Source organism: Apiospora hydei (genome assembly GCF_038363865.1).
Source record: "Apiospora hydei strain CBS 114990 chromosome Unknown utg000006l_segment0_segment0, whole genome shotgun sequence".
NCBI lineage: Eukaryota > Fungi > Ascomycota > Sordariomycetes > Amphisphaeriales > Apiosporaceae > Apiospora > Apiospora hydei.
This window is the reverse complement of record NW_027117365.1, coordinates 1540031-1555648: the sequence shown is the minus strand read 5'-3', so window position 1 is coordinate 1555648 and position 15618 is coordinate 1540031. Positions and strand designations below refer to the sequence as shown.

At 53.1% G+C, this 15618-nt stretch overlaps 3 protein-coding genes across 3 annotated transcripts; 1 reads left to right on the top strand and 2 right to left on the bottom strand.

Moving 5' to 3' along the window:
• Positions 1-294: 294 nt before the first annotated feature.
• On the top strand, positions 295-3845 carry PG997_007683 (helicase-like transcription factor; the record flags this gene model as incomplete). Its single annotated transcript, XM_066811998.1, has 2 exons — positions 295-988; positions 1120-3845. The coding sequence occupies 2 exons, from the start codon at positions 295-297 to the stop codon at positions 3843-3845; spliced, it is 3420 nt and encodes a 1139-aa protein (XP_066667340.1).
• A 1374-nt stretch (positions 3846-5219) lies between these two features.
• PG997_007682 (uncharacterized protein) lies at positions 5220-6686 on the bottom strand (the record flags this gene model as incomplete). The annotated part of the gene is made up of 2 exons (XM_066811997.1): positions 5220-6355; positions 6413-6686. 2 exons carry the CDS (start codon positions 6684-6686, stop codon positions 5220-5222), a joined length of 1410 nt encoding a protein of 469 aa, XP_066667339.1.
• Positions 6687-10197: 3511 nt separating this feature from the next.
• PG997_007681 (Receptor-interacting serine/threonine-protein kinase 1) lies at positions 10198-13214 on the bottom strand (the record flags this gene model as incomplete). The annotated part of the gene is made up of 2 exons (XM_066811996.1): positions 10198-12096; positions 12168-13214. Coding segments are annotated over 2 exons (2946 nt in total), but the record flags the coding sequence as incomplete, so codon positions are not given.
• Positions 13215-15618: the final 2404 nt, after the last annotated feature.

Below are 15618 nucleotides of genomic sequence, written 5' to 3'. Positions count from 1 at the left end.
GAACGTTCTTGCTTTGCACCCACTTCGACTCACCAGGCTCCCAGTACACAATCCAAACAATTACATACTTACACCTGCGTTTGCGTACCGGACCGTACACCCACTGACCCGGATTTTCACGCACGCGCGATGAAGACCTCGGACTAGGACCACATATCCTGTCGGCGAGTCTGCAGATACTATCTGCCTCATTGATTGCCGAACCCTGCTGAACGCTTCGGGTCTGATAACATGGCACCCAACGGTTACATAACTGGTAACAGTCAGTCCGGCCCTCCCCCTCACGCGCACATCATGCCTCTGCCTGATTGCAAAAGAGCTCGGAGCGAGGAAGTCCTTGTGCCCCAAGAGCTTCAGACAGAACGTGCTCTACATAAGCCCTCTTTCTACGATGACATTTACACACATGAACCCTCGCTCTACGGTGATACTTACATTTCACTTCACAAAGACACTTCTACCCAAAATGGCCTGCCGATCCCATCGGAACTGTCAAGCAACCATGGCGCACCCTCCTTTGATCCTAACGTGCTTCTGAACCCCCGGGCGGCACTCACGACGACTTCGCGCACAAATAACGTCAGTGGCCGATCCACGCCTGCAAACTTCCCAAGCCGATCCAGCGGTCCGACACCACTCGAATTTCAGTTCTCAAGCCCGAACGACGGTTATGCTTCAAATGCAAGCACGCCGCCTCCCTTCGCCTACAATGGGGGCTACGACATTAGCCATACCCCTTCGCCTGTGAATGGATTTGGCAGCATGATTGAGCGAATGAACCATGTCCAAGACCGAAGCGCAGCACCGCATCCGAAGCGCCGCAAGGTGGAGACTATCGATCTCGACGATAGCGCCGACGAGAAGATTCCCAGTACTTTTGGCAATGGGGGTGGTGGAATGATGGGTCAATATGTTAAGGACAAGAAGGAGGAAGCCGCCAACAGCCCATCGATGTCGCGCGCTGATACAGTTGATCTCACTGAAGGTGGTAAGCTAATATAACTCCTCGCCGTTCTCTATGGTCGGAGCTAACTGATTTCGCAGGTGATGACGACGCAAATGAGGCCAAGGCGATTGAGGACGCACAAAGACAGGAGATTTGCTATGGCATGATACAAGGCGCCAAGATTAACTGTCACAGCGTCCCCAGCCCCAAGCCTGAACACAAGTCTCTCCAACACGGCTGGTGGCCCACTGTCAAGATCGTTTTGAACCGCAAACTTGGCGATGTTACTAACGTTATCAACGCCAAGGACTACACCCGCAATGTTGTAGGGACGTTGGACCCTCAGACAGCGTTGGGCCTCTCGCCCTTGTTAGATTCTGCTCGACTACAGCTCAGAACTGACAGCCGGATTCCCACGCGGAAGATGGAGGGCGAGCGAGTTGGTGACCCGATTTCTAAGGCCTACAACCTCGACTTGGTGTTATATGGCCCTCGGCGATCTGCCAAAGCCGTTGGCAGACACTTGTCCCAGAAACAACTCTGGTTGCGCAACCCAACACGCCTGGATAGCGGGGTAAAGTACGAAAACCCGCAAAGCCTTCAAGGCATCCGGCCTCAGCCTATTATCCGAGATCGAGAGGGTGTTCTGGCAGCGCCAGTACCTCAAACGGTGCGAACCGTTGAGGAGATTCGTAATGAGGTGATGGGAGTTTTCGATTCGCTTACGCGAAGCGAAGACCTCCCACAGATGGAGCCAGACTCCAGAATCGTGACCGAACTCCTGAAACATCAGAAGCAAGGTCTCCATTTCATGATGACTAAAGAACAGCCGCGCAAGCTCTCGAGCATCGGCAAAACACCGAATTCGTTTTGGCAGCTTAAAACGAATGTTAGTGGTCAGCAGAGCTATTATAACGTCATCACCGGACAAATACAGCATCAACCACCCCTCGAGACGTTTGGTGGCATCCTTGCAGATATGATGGGCCTGGGAAAGACGCTTAGTATCCTTTCATTGGTGGCGAGCACCCACGATGCAGCTGAAGAATGGTCCAAATCAGAGCCGGTGCAGCCCCGACCGCCTGCTCCCAAGAAGAACCAGGGTCAGTCGCGGTTCAACGTACCCACGCCTGAGCCTCTTGCGTTGACCCGCATCTCCCGCAATTCTCGAGCCACATTGCTCGTGTGTCCTCTGACCACCATCACAAACTGGGAGGAACAGATCAAGACACACATAAAGCCCGGCACGTTCTCGTATTACATTTACCATGGATCGAGTCGTATACGAGATCCTAAGAAGCTCGCCCAGTATGACCTTGTCATCACAACGTATGGTTCTGTGTCGACCGAGGTCAATGCTCGTCACAAAGGACGAGCTGGATCCCATCCACTTGAGGAGATTGGATGGTTCCGGGTAGTTTTGGACGAGGCGCACATGATACGTGAGCAGTCAACTCTACAATTCAAGGCGATTTGCCGCCTGCAGGCAAATCGTCGCTGGGCAGTCACGGGAACGCCTGTACAAAACAAGCTTGATGACTTGGCAGCTCTGCTCGCATTCATACGACTCAATCCATTCGATGACAAGAGTAAGTTTACTCAGTACCTTGTGGCACCATTCAAGGTCTGTGATCCCGAAGTCGTACCCAAGCTTCGGGTCCTCGTGGACAGCATCACGCTCAGGCGCCTCAAAGATAAGATTGACCTACCTCCTCGCAAGGACCAGCTCGTGAAGCTCCAATTCTCACCGTCTGAGGAGAAGCTGTACAAATCCTTTGAGAGAAACGCGCAGGACAAGGTTGCGGTTCTTGCCTCTGGCAGAGATAAGATGGTCGGCGGCAAATCCTACATACACATCCTACAATCCATTCTGAGACTTCGTCTCATCTCAGCCCATGGGCGCGATCTTCTCTCCGAAGAAGACCTTGCACTCGTCCAGGGCATGACGGAGGATTCGGCTATTGATCTCGACAGTGACGATGACGACAGACCGGCTATTGGTGAGACTCGAGCTTATGAGGTCCTCGAGCTGATGCAAGAGACCAACGTTGACAAGTGCTTCGTATGTGACAAGAAGCTAGGCACACGAGAGGGCAGCACTGATGTAGAGTCGGACAAGGAGGACAACATTCTCGGCTACCTGACGGCATGCTTTCATTTGATATGCCCATCCTGCAAACCGACGTGGGATGGGGAGACAGGCAATCATGGTACTGGTCGATGCCCTATGTGCTCCTCTCACATTCGACTATCTCTCACGGAACTTCGGAAGGACAAAGCAGATGTGGAGCATGATACCCATCATAAGACGGGTAAGAAATCGAGCTCCCTAGAGAACTACTCTGGCCCGCATACCAAGACGCGTGCGCTTGTAGAGGATCTACTCAGGACCAAGGCCCTGAGTGAAGCCACACCGGACGAGGCACCCTTCAAGTCGGTGGTGTTCTCCGGCTGGACGTCCCATCTTGATCTGATCCAGTTAGCACTGGACAAGAATGGCATCACATATACCCGTCTCGACGGCAAAATGTCGCGAAATGCGCGTACCGCTGCCATGGACTCGTTCAGAGACGACAATTCAGTGCACGTTATACTGGTCTCCATCATGGCAGGAGGCTTGGGCCTCAACTTGACTGCAGGCAGCAATGTCTATGTCATGGAACCCCAGTACAACCCAGCAGCCGAGGCACAGGCAGTCGACCGAGTACATCGACTTGGACAGAAGCGGCCTGTCCGAACGGTTCGCTATATCATGGCCAATAGCATCGAAGAGAAGATGCTCGAACTTCAGGAAAAGAAGAAGCAGTTGGCCAGCCTCAGTATGGATCGCGGCAAAGCCATGGACAAGGCCGAGGCCGCCAAACAAAAGCTCAGGGACCTGCGAAGCTTGTTCAAGTGATTCGGCCATCGGGCTCTTTCCACATTTGCTCGTCTACGGTTTACGATACATGGTTTTCACGGTTTCTGCGATATCTTGGGCAGAGCATCTCAGGCGTTCAATGGACTATCCTATTCGAGCTCCTCTTGACTCTTATCTAGAGTTTGGCCTCTTTAGCGGGCCCTTACATCATAAGCGGCGTTCTCGAAAGGAAGCCATAGATGGGGCCCAGAAGGGCGAATGGTGTCTATCCGGAATGCTTAAGCTGGTCATGGTTCATTGGCCATCGGGGCCTGGGGAGCAAAAGAACGGTCTTGCTTATGGCATTCGGGCGGGGATGACCTTGCCTGAGAGACGGACATTATAAGGGATTAGGACTTGGCTGGAAAGAAGCCATTATACACCCATGGCGTTTGAGGGACCGTCCCATTTCTCACATGACAGCGCATCTACTATTTCGAGTTTCGCTTTTTCGCTCTTCCCCTCCTATTTGATACCAGCCGCAGCCAGCTATGGCAAAGCATGCGTTGAAGCTTTCTCATCTTTCTTCGTCGCAAGATAGATATTTAGACTCCGAAATGAAATCAATTAAGAAGACTCTGACAAACATGGTTTGTGGTCAAGTAAGACACAGATGAGGCACCTGCCAATTGGAGGGATGGAAGAAGTGGTCGACGTGATGAGCAGAACCCACACCACCTATTGATTATTTTCAAGTTGCCTGACGTGATGAACAAGATGGAGCTGTGCACGTGGGTTGCTTGCTACGTGACTGACTGACACATGCTTGATATCCTGCTCTTGTGTTTTCTATCCACATGTACTTCCTATTGAATTACGACATGTTGAGTCTTTCTTATCAACTGCACCCACCACACATTCGTACGCAATCTAACTTGTTGGAAGCTCGTGAGACTTTCCGTTGGATATTTCGTTGAGCTAGCATGTGAAAGATCGAATCGGGCGTGATAGTAGAGCTACTACGTAGTTGACCCATGTTGTTGGGAAAACGTTCGGTAGCGGCGGGTGTCAAAACCAGGCACCATTGCCAGCCAAGCCGCTTGGTTCGAAGGGGTTCGCCCCGAAGCGGAGCAACTGGCACCAATCTTGGTAATTCTGGCACATCTACTGGTCACGTAGGGGGATGATGCATCATGCGCACGCGCTCAAGTTCATACATCTGGAAGAGGCGTGAAAGAATGAATCGCTTGTTGATATTTATCGCTATTGCGTGTCAATTTGACAAGAGTAAAAGCAGTACTATTTTATTGGAAATCAGCCAAAACCAAGTCATGATGCGCCAGCCATGAGTTTTCCTGCATACGCCATCTAAAACGCCTCTAATAATGCTATGACTTTGTCCTAATAATCGTTGACAAATGTCTTATGTCCCATCTATGCCGCGTCAGCTGCGGCAACCGGCTGGGCAATGCGAGTGACTTGGTCACCGGCGCGCCAGATTCTTTGACCCGTGGAGTCATTGACAACGGCAACATCCTTGTTCTCCGACTGAGCTCGCTTCCAGATTTCCACCTCGCAGCCACCACGCAGGACACCAACTCTCATGGTAGAGAGCAGGTTGTGAGCAGCGTTGGAGTGGAGGTAAACACCACCGTTGAACATGGCCGTAGCGTCCTTGCCAATGGCAGACGAGATAAGAGCCTTGCCACCAGGGTGATCCTTGATGAAATCAGTGACATCATGAATAACGCCAGCGATGGCAACGAGTCCCTTGCCGTTCTTGGACTGGGCAACGAAGTCGTCCCAGTCAACAACAGGAAGCTGCTCAAGAGGAATGCCCCAGTCAAGTCCGGCACGCTTCTGGTCGAGCTTCTTCTGGAGCTGCTGGACACGACCCTTCTCGATTTCGTTGGAGCGGAACTGCTTCAGGTCGTGGGCGAGTCCAAGCTGCTTCCAGGTCCAGATCATCCACTTGGTAGGGTCGTACTGCCACCACTGAATGGCGTTGCGGTAGTCCGAAGGGAACTCGTGGTGGAAGTTGTGGTAGCCCTCGCCCAAGGTGACGAGAGCAGTGATGACGTGATCACGGGGAGAGTTGCGGTCGTCGAAGGGCTGGTCACCGAGCCAATGGGCAAGAGAGTTGACACAGAAGGTGGCCTGCTGAACGAAGAAGATGCGAAGGATACCGGCGTAGATGAAGCCGCCGAGGTAATCACCCCAGCCGAGGCCGCAAACAAGAGTCGGGAAGATCAGACCCATGGCCAGGACCGACTTGATGTAGTGAGTGTGCTGCCAGACAACGACGGGATCATCGTTGAGGTCAGTGATGTCGGTACGGCCAATGCGCTTGGGGTTCTGCTTCATGACCATCCAGCCAATGTGGGAGTAGAGGAGACCCTTGCGGACGGAGTAGGGATCCTTCTCCGTGTCGGTGTATCGGTGGTGAGAGCGGTGGCCTCGGGACCACCATCGGATGGAACCCTCAACAGCGCCAGCGCCCATAGCAGCCAGGTAGATCTTGAGGGGAAGGGTTGCCTTGTAAGAAGTGTGAGACCAAAGTCGGTGGTATCCTGTTGACTAGTTAGATGGTGGATTCGTTTTTTCTACGTAAGATATGGAAGACATACCAGCCGTGATGCCGAGCCCGGTGTTGAAGTAGTAGAAGACGGCAAACAGAGCCGTGGCCGTGTAGAGGGGAGTGAAGTAGGCACCGATGAGGCCCATGGCGGGGACACCGAGAATGAAGTAGGTGTTGAGCCAGTTGACATGCTTGTACCAGTTGCCCCAGGTGATGGGGGTCTCGGTGATGTGAGGCTTCTTCAGGTCATAGCCAGCTTTGCGCAGAGGCTTGTAGTCGGTGGTGCCGTCAGGGAAGACCTGAGCAACGTTGGACTCCGCCATGGTGACGGCAGTAGAGAATGCGATGGAGGGGAAAACAAAGCTGCGAGAGAGAGAACAAGAAGTAGAAGCGTGCGGTGGGATTGGGGGATTATATTTGACGTGGCCGCCTCGGACTCGGGATCGGCTCAGCTCAGCAACTCAAGCTTTGGGGGAAATGGTGGGAAAGGTACGAAGCAGCCAAGGCGAGATGGCGGGGAGTGGATGAGCAGAAGAGTGGCTCCGGCCTGCAGCGAAAATGGGTTCTGGATCTGGGTCTTACTGCTAGTTCTGGGCGGCAGCAGTCTGGGATCAGGCCAAGCAGGCCTACTGTCGGCACCCCTGGCGCTGGTCGTACGTTCTCCCCAAGGAAATGACGAGCTGCGGCAAGCCAGGGCAAGCATTGGGAATCCTTTATCCCTGCCGACAAACTGCCTTCTGTCCGGGGCATTAGCAGTAGTAGCAGTAGCATGGATGGATTGATAACACGCCCGCCCGGTACTTGCCTCTGGCCTTATCTATTAAGTTGATGCACACCGTCGATAATCAGCCGGTAACGATTACATCAATGCATACATACAGACACCTACCAGGACGTTGCAACTGGGAGGAGAGAGACAGCATGGCCACAGTGGCAGAGTGCCTCTGGTGAGAGCCTCCTACGGTCCAACCGTCTGCCCAGTCTGGGAACATGGGATCGCAAAGGCAAGAACAACAGACGGGCAGCAGGTGCAGCAGGTGCAGCAGGTACCTGCCCTGCCGCACCTAACTGGCTGCCGAGGCAGTTCGTTCGGGGACCAGGCCGGCCAGACAGCCTCAGACTCAGACTCAGACAGTACGAAGACTGAAGGAGGCAAATACTGTAAACGTGGGGAAAGCATTGTGCTGCTTTGTGCTTCTGCTGACACCTTCATTCCTGCCGGTTTCAAAACCCATGCACCATGTACATGTTTTTCCGTGGCGGCCGTTTTTTTTTTTTGCCTCCTCCTCGGCTACCTAGTTAGTAGGTAGGCAGGTACCTGGGTGAGGTGCGAGCGTGGTGGTTGTTGGGGGGCGAGAGGTTTTTTTGTTGGGAAGTTCCAACCGACGCTGATTGGCTCACAGAACTAGGGTCCTTCCCGTTTGGGGGCGGCTGGCATTTTTCCCATTCGAGCCCCAAACAAGGTACGCCCAGATCCATCTTATCTGACTGTACCGAGTATCTGCCTACTTACCGTACCTCTAATCAATCTTCTTCCAATTGCATCAATCAATTGGTTGACTGACTGATCAAGCCCGCATCCCGAATCCGAATGGCCGAGGAATATCAACTGACATCAAATGAATCCCATGTCACGCTTCGCTTCCGAGCTCATCAGGATCGAGGGGGCAAGGGCTGTCCAAAGCAGACGTTGGAAGTACGTCTTAGCCTTCCTGACAGGGACGCACCTACCAGCTGAAACAGGTTTTAAGGCTGACGGCGACGGGCGGGGACTTCCCCCAACTTCTTGAACCCCCAAACTCTGCTTTCCTACTCCCTCTCGTGAGCATCGTTCGACAGCTCGTACTACTGGACGATATCGCGATCGCGGGTTCCTAGATTGACGCATCTGATCTAAGATCAGTCGCTAATTATAGGCCGTAGCTTGTCGTGTGGCCGTTGAGGCCAATACACTTTGTTCTGATGCGGCCCTACAAATTCATGTCAATCTGGAGCGAGCGTTTTCGGCCTGCTGCGAGCACAAGAGGCCACTCCAACGGACCTCAACAGAACGTAACGTCGTACCTACCTTACCTTAGGTACACTCCGGCAAAAAGCCAGCATCCGAGAAAGCCGATCTTTGTCCCCATGGCACCTCTGGAGAAAGCGCGCGGGCGATTGGCGAATAGCCGGGCGGAAATAAAACCACCCCTGCAGCCCCTCCAAACTTAGCTGCTTTTTGTTCTGGAAGCCTTTCTAGCGTCCTGATCGGCGGCGCTTGGCTGGCTGGCCAGGGGGTGGCCAAAGGCCGGAAACGCCACCCGTCCCGCTGTCAAACGACGAACCCATCAGCCCATCCATCTTCAAATGGATCGTGAACAGCGTTCAGCAACTCTAATGAGCAACAACTCAAACCCCTGAAATCGTCAGCATGGCTTTCTGAGAGGCCTGTGCCATCTCATTGAGGCTCAGTCTAGGCTGAGATTGACAGCCTAGTATTTGCAGGGGCTGTCGCAGTGGCTGTCATCGAAGTGTGAATTGAACAGGCATGCACATGCCACTCGAGCATGGTGGCGTTGAGGAGTGTGTCCAGTCAACCATAAGAACTACCCCTGAGTTTGGGCATGGCCGTGAACGTGGGAAATTTTGACATCTGATATACGTCTACAATGAACGTCCTTTGTCTATGCTGCTTCCTGCGCCACAACTGCCACGAGAACAGCCCAGACGTATTCGTGGACAGGTACATGAAAGCCATGTCAGAGCGCATGGCATCAATGAGGAGAGCAGAGATGAATTTCATGTAGTACATAACTAATCAACCCCCTTAGCCTCTCCGAGACTACAACTTGCTCGTCACTAGCAAGAGACCCAGTTGCTCCGTTGTAGTGCTGTCAGCCGAATTCTCGATAGGACAACACTCGGCCAACCTTATCCTCCGACTTCTCTTGCCCCTTAAATGACGAGGGAAGCCATGAGCTATACAATAGCAAGTTGTTGTTCGCGGAGAGAATATGGCCACAAAAGGACTCGAAGCTACCGAGGGCTGAGAGCACAATATCACGAAATAAACGGCGTACCTGGTGAGTGATTCTTGTATTGACAGGTACTAGAGGGGCCGACCTTGAATAGTACGGGTGGCAATGCCCCGGACGTCTTAGCCGAATATCTGCCTGATAGGACAGCCATCCGAAACCAATGGCGACTGCAGCCAGCAACTCTGCACTAAAAAGTGTCTGCTTGGGCTGCAAAGCTGGCCAACAAGTCTGCCCACGGGCTACAGCATGAAATACATGTTGCCGCTCGCAGTGCCGAGGTGTTAGCGAACATAATGAACTGAGAGATGTCCCTCCCCATTCGCATAATGCACACACAGAACAGACCACTAAACAGCTTTCGGGCGATGGTAGAATATATGGGGATGTGGAATATCTCATTAAATTCGTAAATAGTACAGGGTGTAGTATAGACACAGTAGACTACTATCGTCTCTCGTTTCAGGCATTCGTTCGATACTGGAAAGCCAGCCAGCTCGCTCGCTTCCGCTCGATGTTGCGCTGATAAAAGGTAAGGTAGTCAGTCATCCAAGAAGAAAAAGAAAAAGGGTTTCGGCGGATAAGCTGGTTCGTTCATTCCAGTCGTAAAACTCCGTTTGCATGCCGCACATGCCATGTGGTAAATCCTCTTGTTTGCTCCATTGTAACGGTATCATTCCGAAATTCGAAGAAACGATGCTGCTGAAGCAAGTGGTGTGTCGTTCAAAAACCGCCCGAGGTCAAATTTCCGATAGGGAAATAAAAAGCAAACGATAGAGAAAATATAGCCTCCCTAGATGCTGTATGTTAATGCGCCCCTTTACGCCTTTGATGTTACGTTCTGTGTTGCCGTGTGGCTTGAAAGACCGAGATCCTCGTCTGAACATATCTTCTGTCGAAATTCGCCGTCATGGACGATGTGGCCTGAACCAATGCCGGTTAATTCACTCGGCATGTTAGGCTGTGTTCTATTTTGTGGAAGAGTAGACCCTCCCAGCCGGTCTTCCTTCCGTTCGGCCCTGTCGTAGGTATAGCTAGGACTAGAGTCTGACTGTGTCTCGGTGTCTTCGCGTGCCTCGTGATCCGATTCGGTTGGCCTCACCCTTTCGAATGAAACTCGGTCTTCGCCAGGTACTTTATCCGCTTGCCTGGGAAATCCACTCGACTCTTGAATGTCTCTTTGAGCGCAAGTAGAGGTTCTCTGAGCTGAATTTGACTCACGTTCTGTGGCCTCGGATACCTGTGATTGTGCCATTTCCTTTGTTGCTACAGGCTCATGGGTTTCGGCAGGCTCACGAGCGCCGGTCGCTTTGGGTCCAGAGGTTTGGTCTTCCATATCCGCGGCGGGCGTCGGTTCACCCACGCCCGAAGATGCATCTTCGATGCGGGGTGTTGGGGGATCCTCGGTATCATCCACAACGATCTCCGGCGGAGCAGACATTCCTTGCGCTGGCATACGAGATATTCCCTTGCTTCCGTCAAGGGTCACTTCGTCATCAAGACCCCCATCGCCCCCGCTCACCGCTCGGAGGTCCTCCTCTAGTCTGTCCGCAACGGCCAAACCCTCCGCAGCGTGTACGTCTCTGGGTGTGGGTGCGTGTGGATCGTTGGAAGATGAGCTTCTTGTTGATGGGACGTCATCATTCCCGTACCACACCGGTTTTCGTGCCTTGTATGGCAAGTCGCATCCGGAATTGCTTGGGAGCGGGCTGGGAGGAGATCGGCCACGAGGTGGATAGTAGTATGAGTCGTCGGAGAGACCGGGCGACTCGGCATGCGATTGGTTGCCAGCACCGAAATAGGACCAGTCATTCCGAGGAGTTACAGTCCTGATCTGCGGCCGGCCGTGCTGGTCGTAGCTATCCACCAGATATTCTTGTACGGAAAATCCATCCTCGACGCGAATCTGAGGACTGTTGAAGTCGTCGTACTGTTGTGTTTCCGGAAACATGGTCACAAGTGTACTGGCTTGCAGACGAATTCGGGGATTCTCGCTCAAGCAGTTTTCCACCATGTTTCGGTACCAGTGCGGGACTTCAATCTCGGGATCCAGGCGGAGCGGTCTTCGGTGGGCTTCGGGCTCATCTTCTAGCGTCGCAAGCGCCCACAGCACCATCCCGAGTTGATAGAGATCCGACTTCACTCCGATATACATTGAGATCCGTTGGTTGCTGTCGATGAGCGGGGTTGCCTCCGGCGGCTCCCAGCCGACTGGGCAGCCACGCCTGTTGATGTCTATGATTTTGGCATTCCAATCATCGTCGATTACAATGTTCGAGAGGGTGAAATCCCCCTGTACAAATCCAGCTTCATGGATATCGGCGAGACCTTGGACAATTTGCCGGGCCCATCGTTCTCGCATTGCCCAAGGCAGATCTAGACCGTTCTCTTGTGAATCGTAGATCAGATCAATAAGGGCGCCTTGTGAAGCGTAGTCAATGAGAAGCCCCTTGACACTCTCATCATTATCGTCAACAACTACACCGTAGAACTTGATGACACTCGAAGAGAATGCTAACGCGTTGAGAGCATTCACTTCATAAAGGAACTCGTCAACCGTATCTGGGCCAGGGATCTCCTTCTTGATTAGAGTCTTCTCACCAACTCGAACCTTGTAAACAAACCCCGACATGTGCGAGTCGAAATCAAGGTTGCGTTCTCGGATCCGTTTACACCGCAAGTGTTGTATCATGCGAACAGTAGGGTAGTAGATGATTTCCTGTTTTCAAACCGATAAGTTATGATTCCTTTCAAGCAGGCGAGAGCATCCGAGGCAAGGAGACAACCTACATTCACATCCTCCACTACATGTACATGCAGCCTACCCTCAGTCGTCTGGAGTTTAAGATTGGTGACAGTCTCATAGAATTGAATGTCATGAAGACTTTCTCGAATTGCTTCGTATATTTTTGCGCTTTTCTCCCGCTGGAATTTGGTGTCTAAGAGGTCCTTCTCTAGAGAATCATCAGGTGCATTCCTATAGTCCAATGAAATTGTGACACGACGCCACAAAAAGTCATTCTGGCGAAAGGTAACAAAGAACTTTTCTCGTTTCGACTTGTCCCGGAAATGCATTGAAAGATTCAAGATCCATTTTGATTCCAATTCCTCATGGATTTGGGCTTCGTATAATGACGTCGTGGTAGATCGCGCACCCGCGGTGGAGGGATCCCTAGAATGGATCCCGAGCGGCGTTCCAGGGCGGAGAAGCTCCCTATCCTCAGGATGATCGATATCCACGGCGCTTACGCTCCCGTCCAGAAAGTGTTTTTTCCCGACGGGGCTGTGCGGCACCGACAATGTCTGCCCAGCTGTGGTTACAGAATACGTATCATCAAGGAAATCCGGCGCACTTGCGCGAGGCAACTGGTGCTGACGACTTGCATGGGACGGGCTGCGGGGATGGTTCGCTCTTCGATCAACGGACACTGCCCTCCGCTCGGCCTGGGTGGGCGCGTTTGGTTCGAGCTTTTCTCGTCCTTCGGATTGTTGTCTCTTGAAGGTCTTTGCGCGCGGCAAGCCTGGGACGACCTTCCGTGAAACGCGGCGCATAAGATCCTTGGTAGGCGAGGCCGGTCTGCTCACTTTCTCGTCCTTCTCGTCAGCCTCTTGAGCCGCGAGTTCAGGCGAAGGAGGCGCACTGTGCTTCCACGACATCAGCTTCTTGAAGATGCCCGAAAACCTCTTGCTATCGGCCGGCGGGGGACTCGTGCGACGGCAGGTCTGCCTGTGTTGCCATGTTGGCGGAGACTCGGTGAAAGCTGAGGTGGTCGACGAGGGGTCATAGGTGTCTTGCTCCAGGAAGTTGCTGCTCCGCAAGAGGAAAGGGTGGGACCGACTATTCGTATACAGCAGACGGGCTAGAAAAGCTTTGACAGGTCGGTGGGCTGGGTTGCTCCACGTTGTCGGGGTGGTTGGACTTGACGTAATCTCGACCAGGCGAGTGAGGCTTTCGGCCATACGAGACGCGTCTCGCAGCGGGTTGTATCAGATGAAAGGCTCCCGAGGAGGAGCAAAGTGATTTGGCGGAAAAGAGGATATCCTTGGGGCGGAAGCAGAAGCCAGCAGGACAAAGACGGGGTATGTTTGTCGAACGCAGGTCTATGCAAGCAACCGATCTCGATAGGCAATCGACTCTAGAAGTTATGTTGGTTGGGAAGCTGGGTCGCCATGAAAGCAGCGCAAGCGAGCGTATGGCAGCCAAAGCATGGAACACGAGCACCACCACACATGCAACGGCAATGACGAGGTGGTCAGTCGACGGGCGCGGCGTGGGAGTCAATTGGGGTCGAGTGAGGCGCCCACGATGCTATTGGTGAAGAGTCACAACCCGTCCAGTCGAGGGTCCGAGGATGGGGTTGGTGTTGTGTTGGCATTTGGGCGCGGCGCCGTGATGTGATGAATGTCTCTCGTTCTGATGGTGCTTGGGCGTAGCTCTAGCAAAAAGGTCGAGGTCGGTTAGGGCCGCAAAGGTCGACCATCTCCATCGCACTCCCTGAAAACATGCAGGAGGAGATGAAGCAGCAGCAGCAGCAGCACAGAAGTCTATGCAGATGCGGGCAGCGGAGACGTGAGGTAGCAGTACATGGCGGCAGTACCTACATAGCATCTCCAGTTTCTCCCCTCTACCTCGTGCGCGAGAAGATGCTTGCGGTGAAGGCAGTCAGCAGCTTGCCAGCATCCCACTAAGCGTAGGCAGGCACAGGCACCAGTCTAGGCCGCTTGCAGTTAGAGTGACGGGCAGCCCATCGGCTTAGCTTGGGCCGGGGTTTCTTCTGCCAGTGCTCGTGGTGGTCGCAGTGGTGCTAGTAGACCTGTGCTAGCACCCTTCTGGCTCGGCGAGGGGTTCACGGTTCGTGGTCGACAGAGGTTGGACGACTTGTTCTTTTATATCATTCAACATGCTTTTCTAGTGCTTCTCTCGAGCAGGAGGTACATACCTACATTGTGCAGTATGGCGATACTGCGTTGCCTGCATGTTCAGAGAGCACCTGGCAGTCGGTTACCACAGACATGTACATACGCAGTGAGATATGTTGTTATATCGATAGTGATGACTCGACCGGAACCCTGGCTGCTGCAACTACGTCAGGGTCGAGGGCTTACTTACCTGGTGGGGGGCTTGTTTCTTCACCCGTTTGTGTCAATTCAACTCTGTGATTGACCGGATTCTGCTGATGCGTTGTACAACTGACGAGGGGGCCGTTCTCATTTTCGCCAGGCATATAATATATTGTAGGTGCGGGCAAAATGCTGGTTGGCAAGAAAACCGTGCAAAGGAAGAGGCGTGCCATGCTAACCACCTGCGGCTTTGGGCTTCGGTGCATCGTTTTCTCTCCAGTCACATCCCGTCTTTGATATTTGATCGCTCTCCCTCCCGCCTCATTTGGCCGGACTGGACATAATCACCTTGTTTGCAATCCAGCTAGCCAACCCTTCTCTTCCCCAGTCGCAATCGGGGTTGGCTCCTTGCAGCCGCCGGGGTTGCCACGCTGTGCCTTTCCTCTGCTCCCTTTCTAGACGTCTGCAGAGTCGCACAGCCGTCAGAATGCGACGGGAAGAACCGTGGTTACTGTTTTCAGTAATGTGCCGAAGTCTATACACGTATCCACTGGAGGCCTTTAGGTTAGGCTACGGCTTTAGTGCCATGCCATCTGCATCGATCAAAAGTGCAATATTGAAGACGTGAGAAGCCGTCGCTCGCTCACCCGCTCGGCGAACCCGCGGCGTATCGACTACCCGCCTACCTGGCTTTATGTCGTTTCCCTCGCCAAATCCTGCAATTCTGGCTCGGACAAGCAATGGGTAGCACGACGATGCACCGTCATCTTACGAGAGACTGGACGACTAGGATCTGTCGGAGAATCTGCCGCTGGAGCGGGGACGATTCTCTTGCAATGTCTCACTTGATCGCGCTGGAGGGCAACGAAAAACGCTCGAGGGCGTTACGGTCCGGCCAGTGTTGCTTTTGGGGAACCAGTCATTTTTGCGACCTGCGCGCTGCCCATGCTCGCGCACCTGCAGACTCGTTGACCGCATCTCTGTTGTAGCGGGTTATGGATCTCGGCTAGTCTAGCTTGGAACTAACAAACTGACACTTTTTCAGATTCGTACTGACCTGCTTGAGGAATCGGTCCTGTCGGTGAAGGTCGGCCAGGGTAGATAGAACCTTTCGCGATTACCTACGACCGACTTTCTCGCACACGCTGCGCTGACATAGCCGGCGGTCACGGTCTATCGT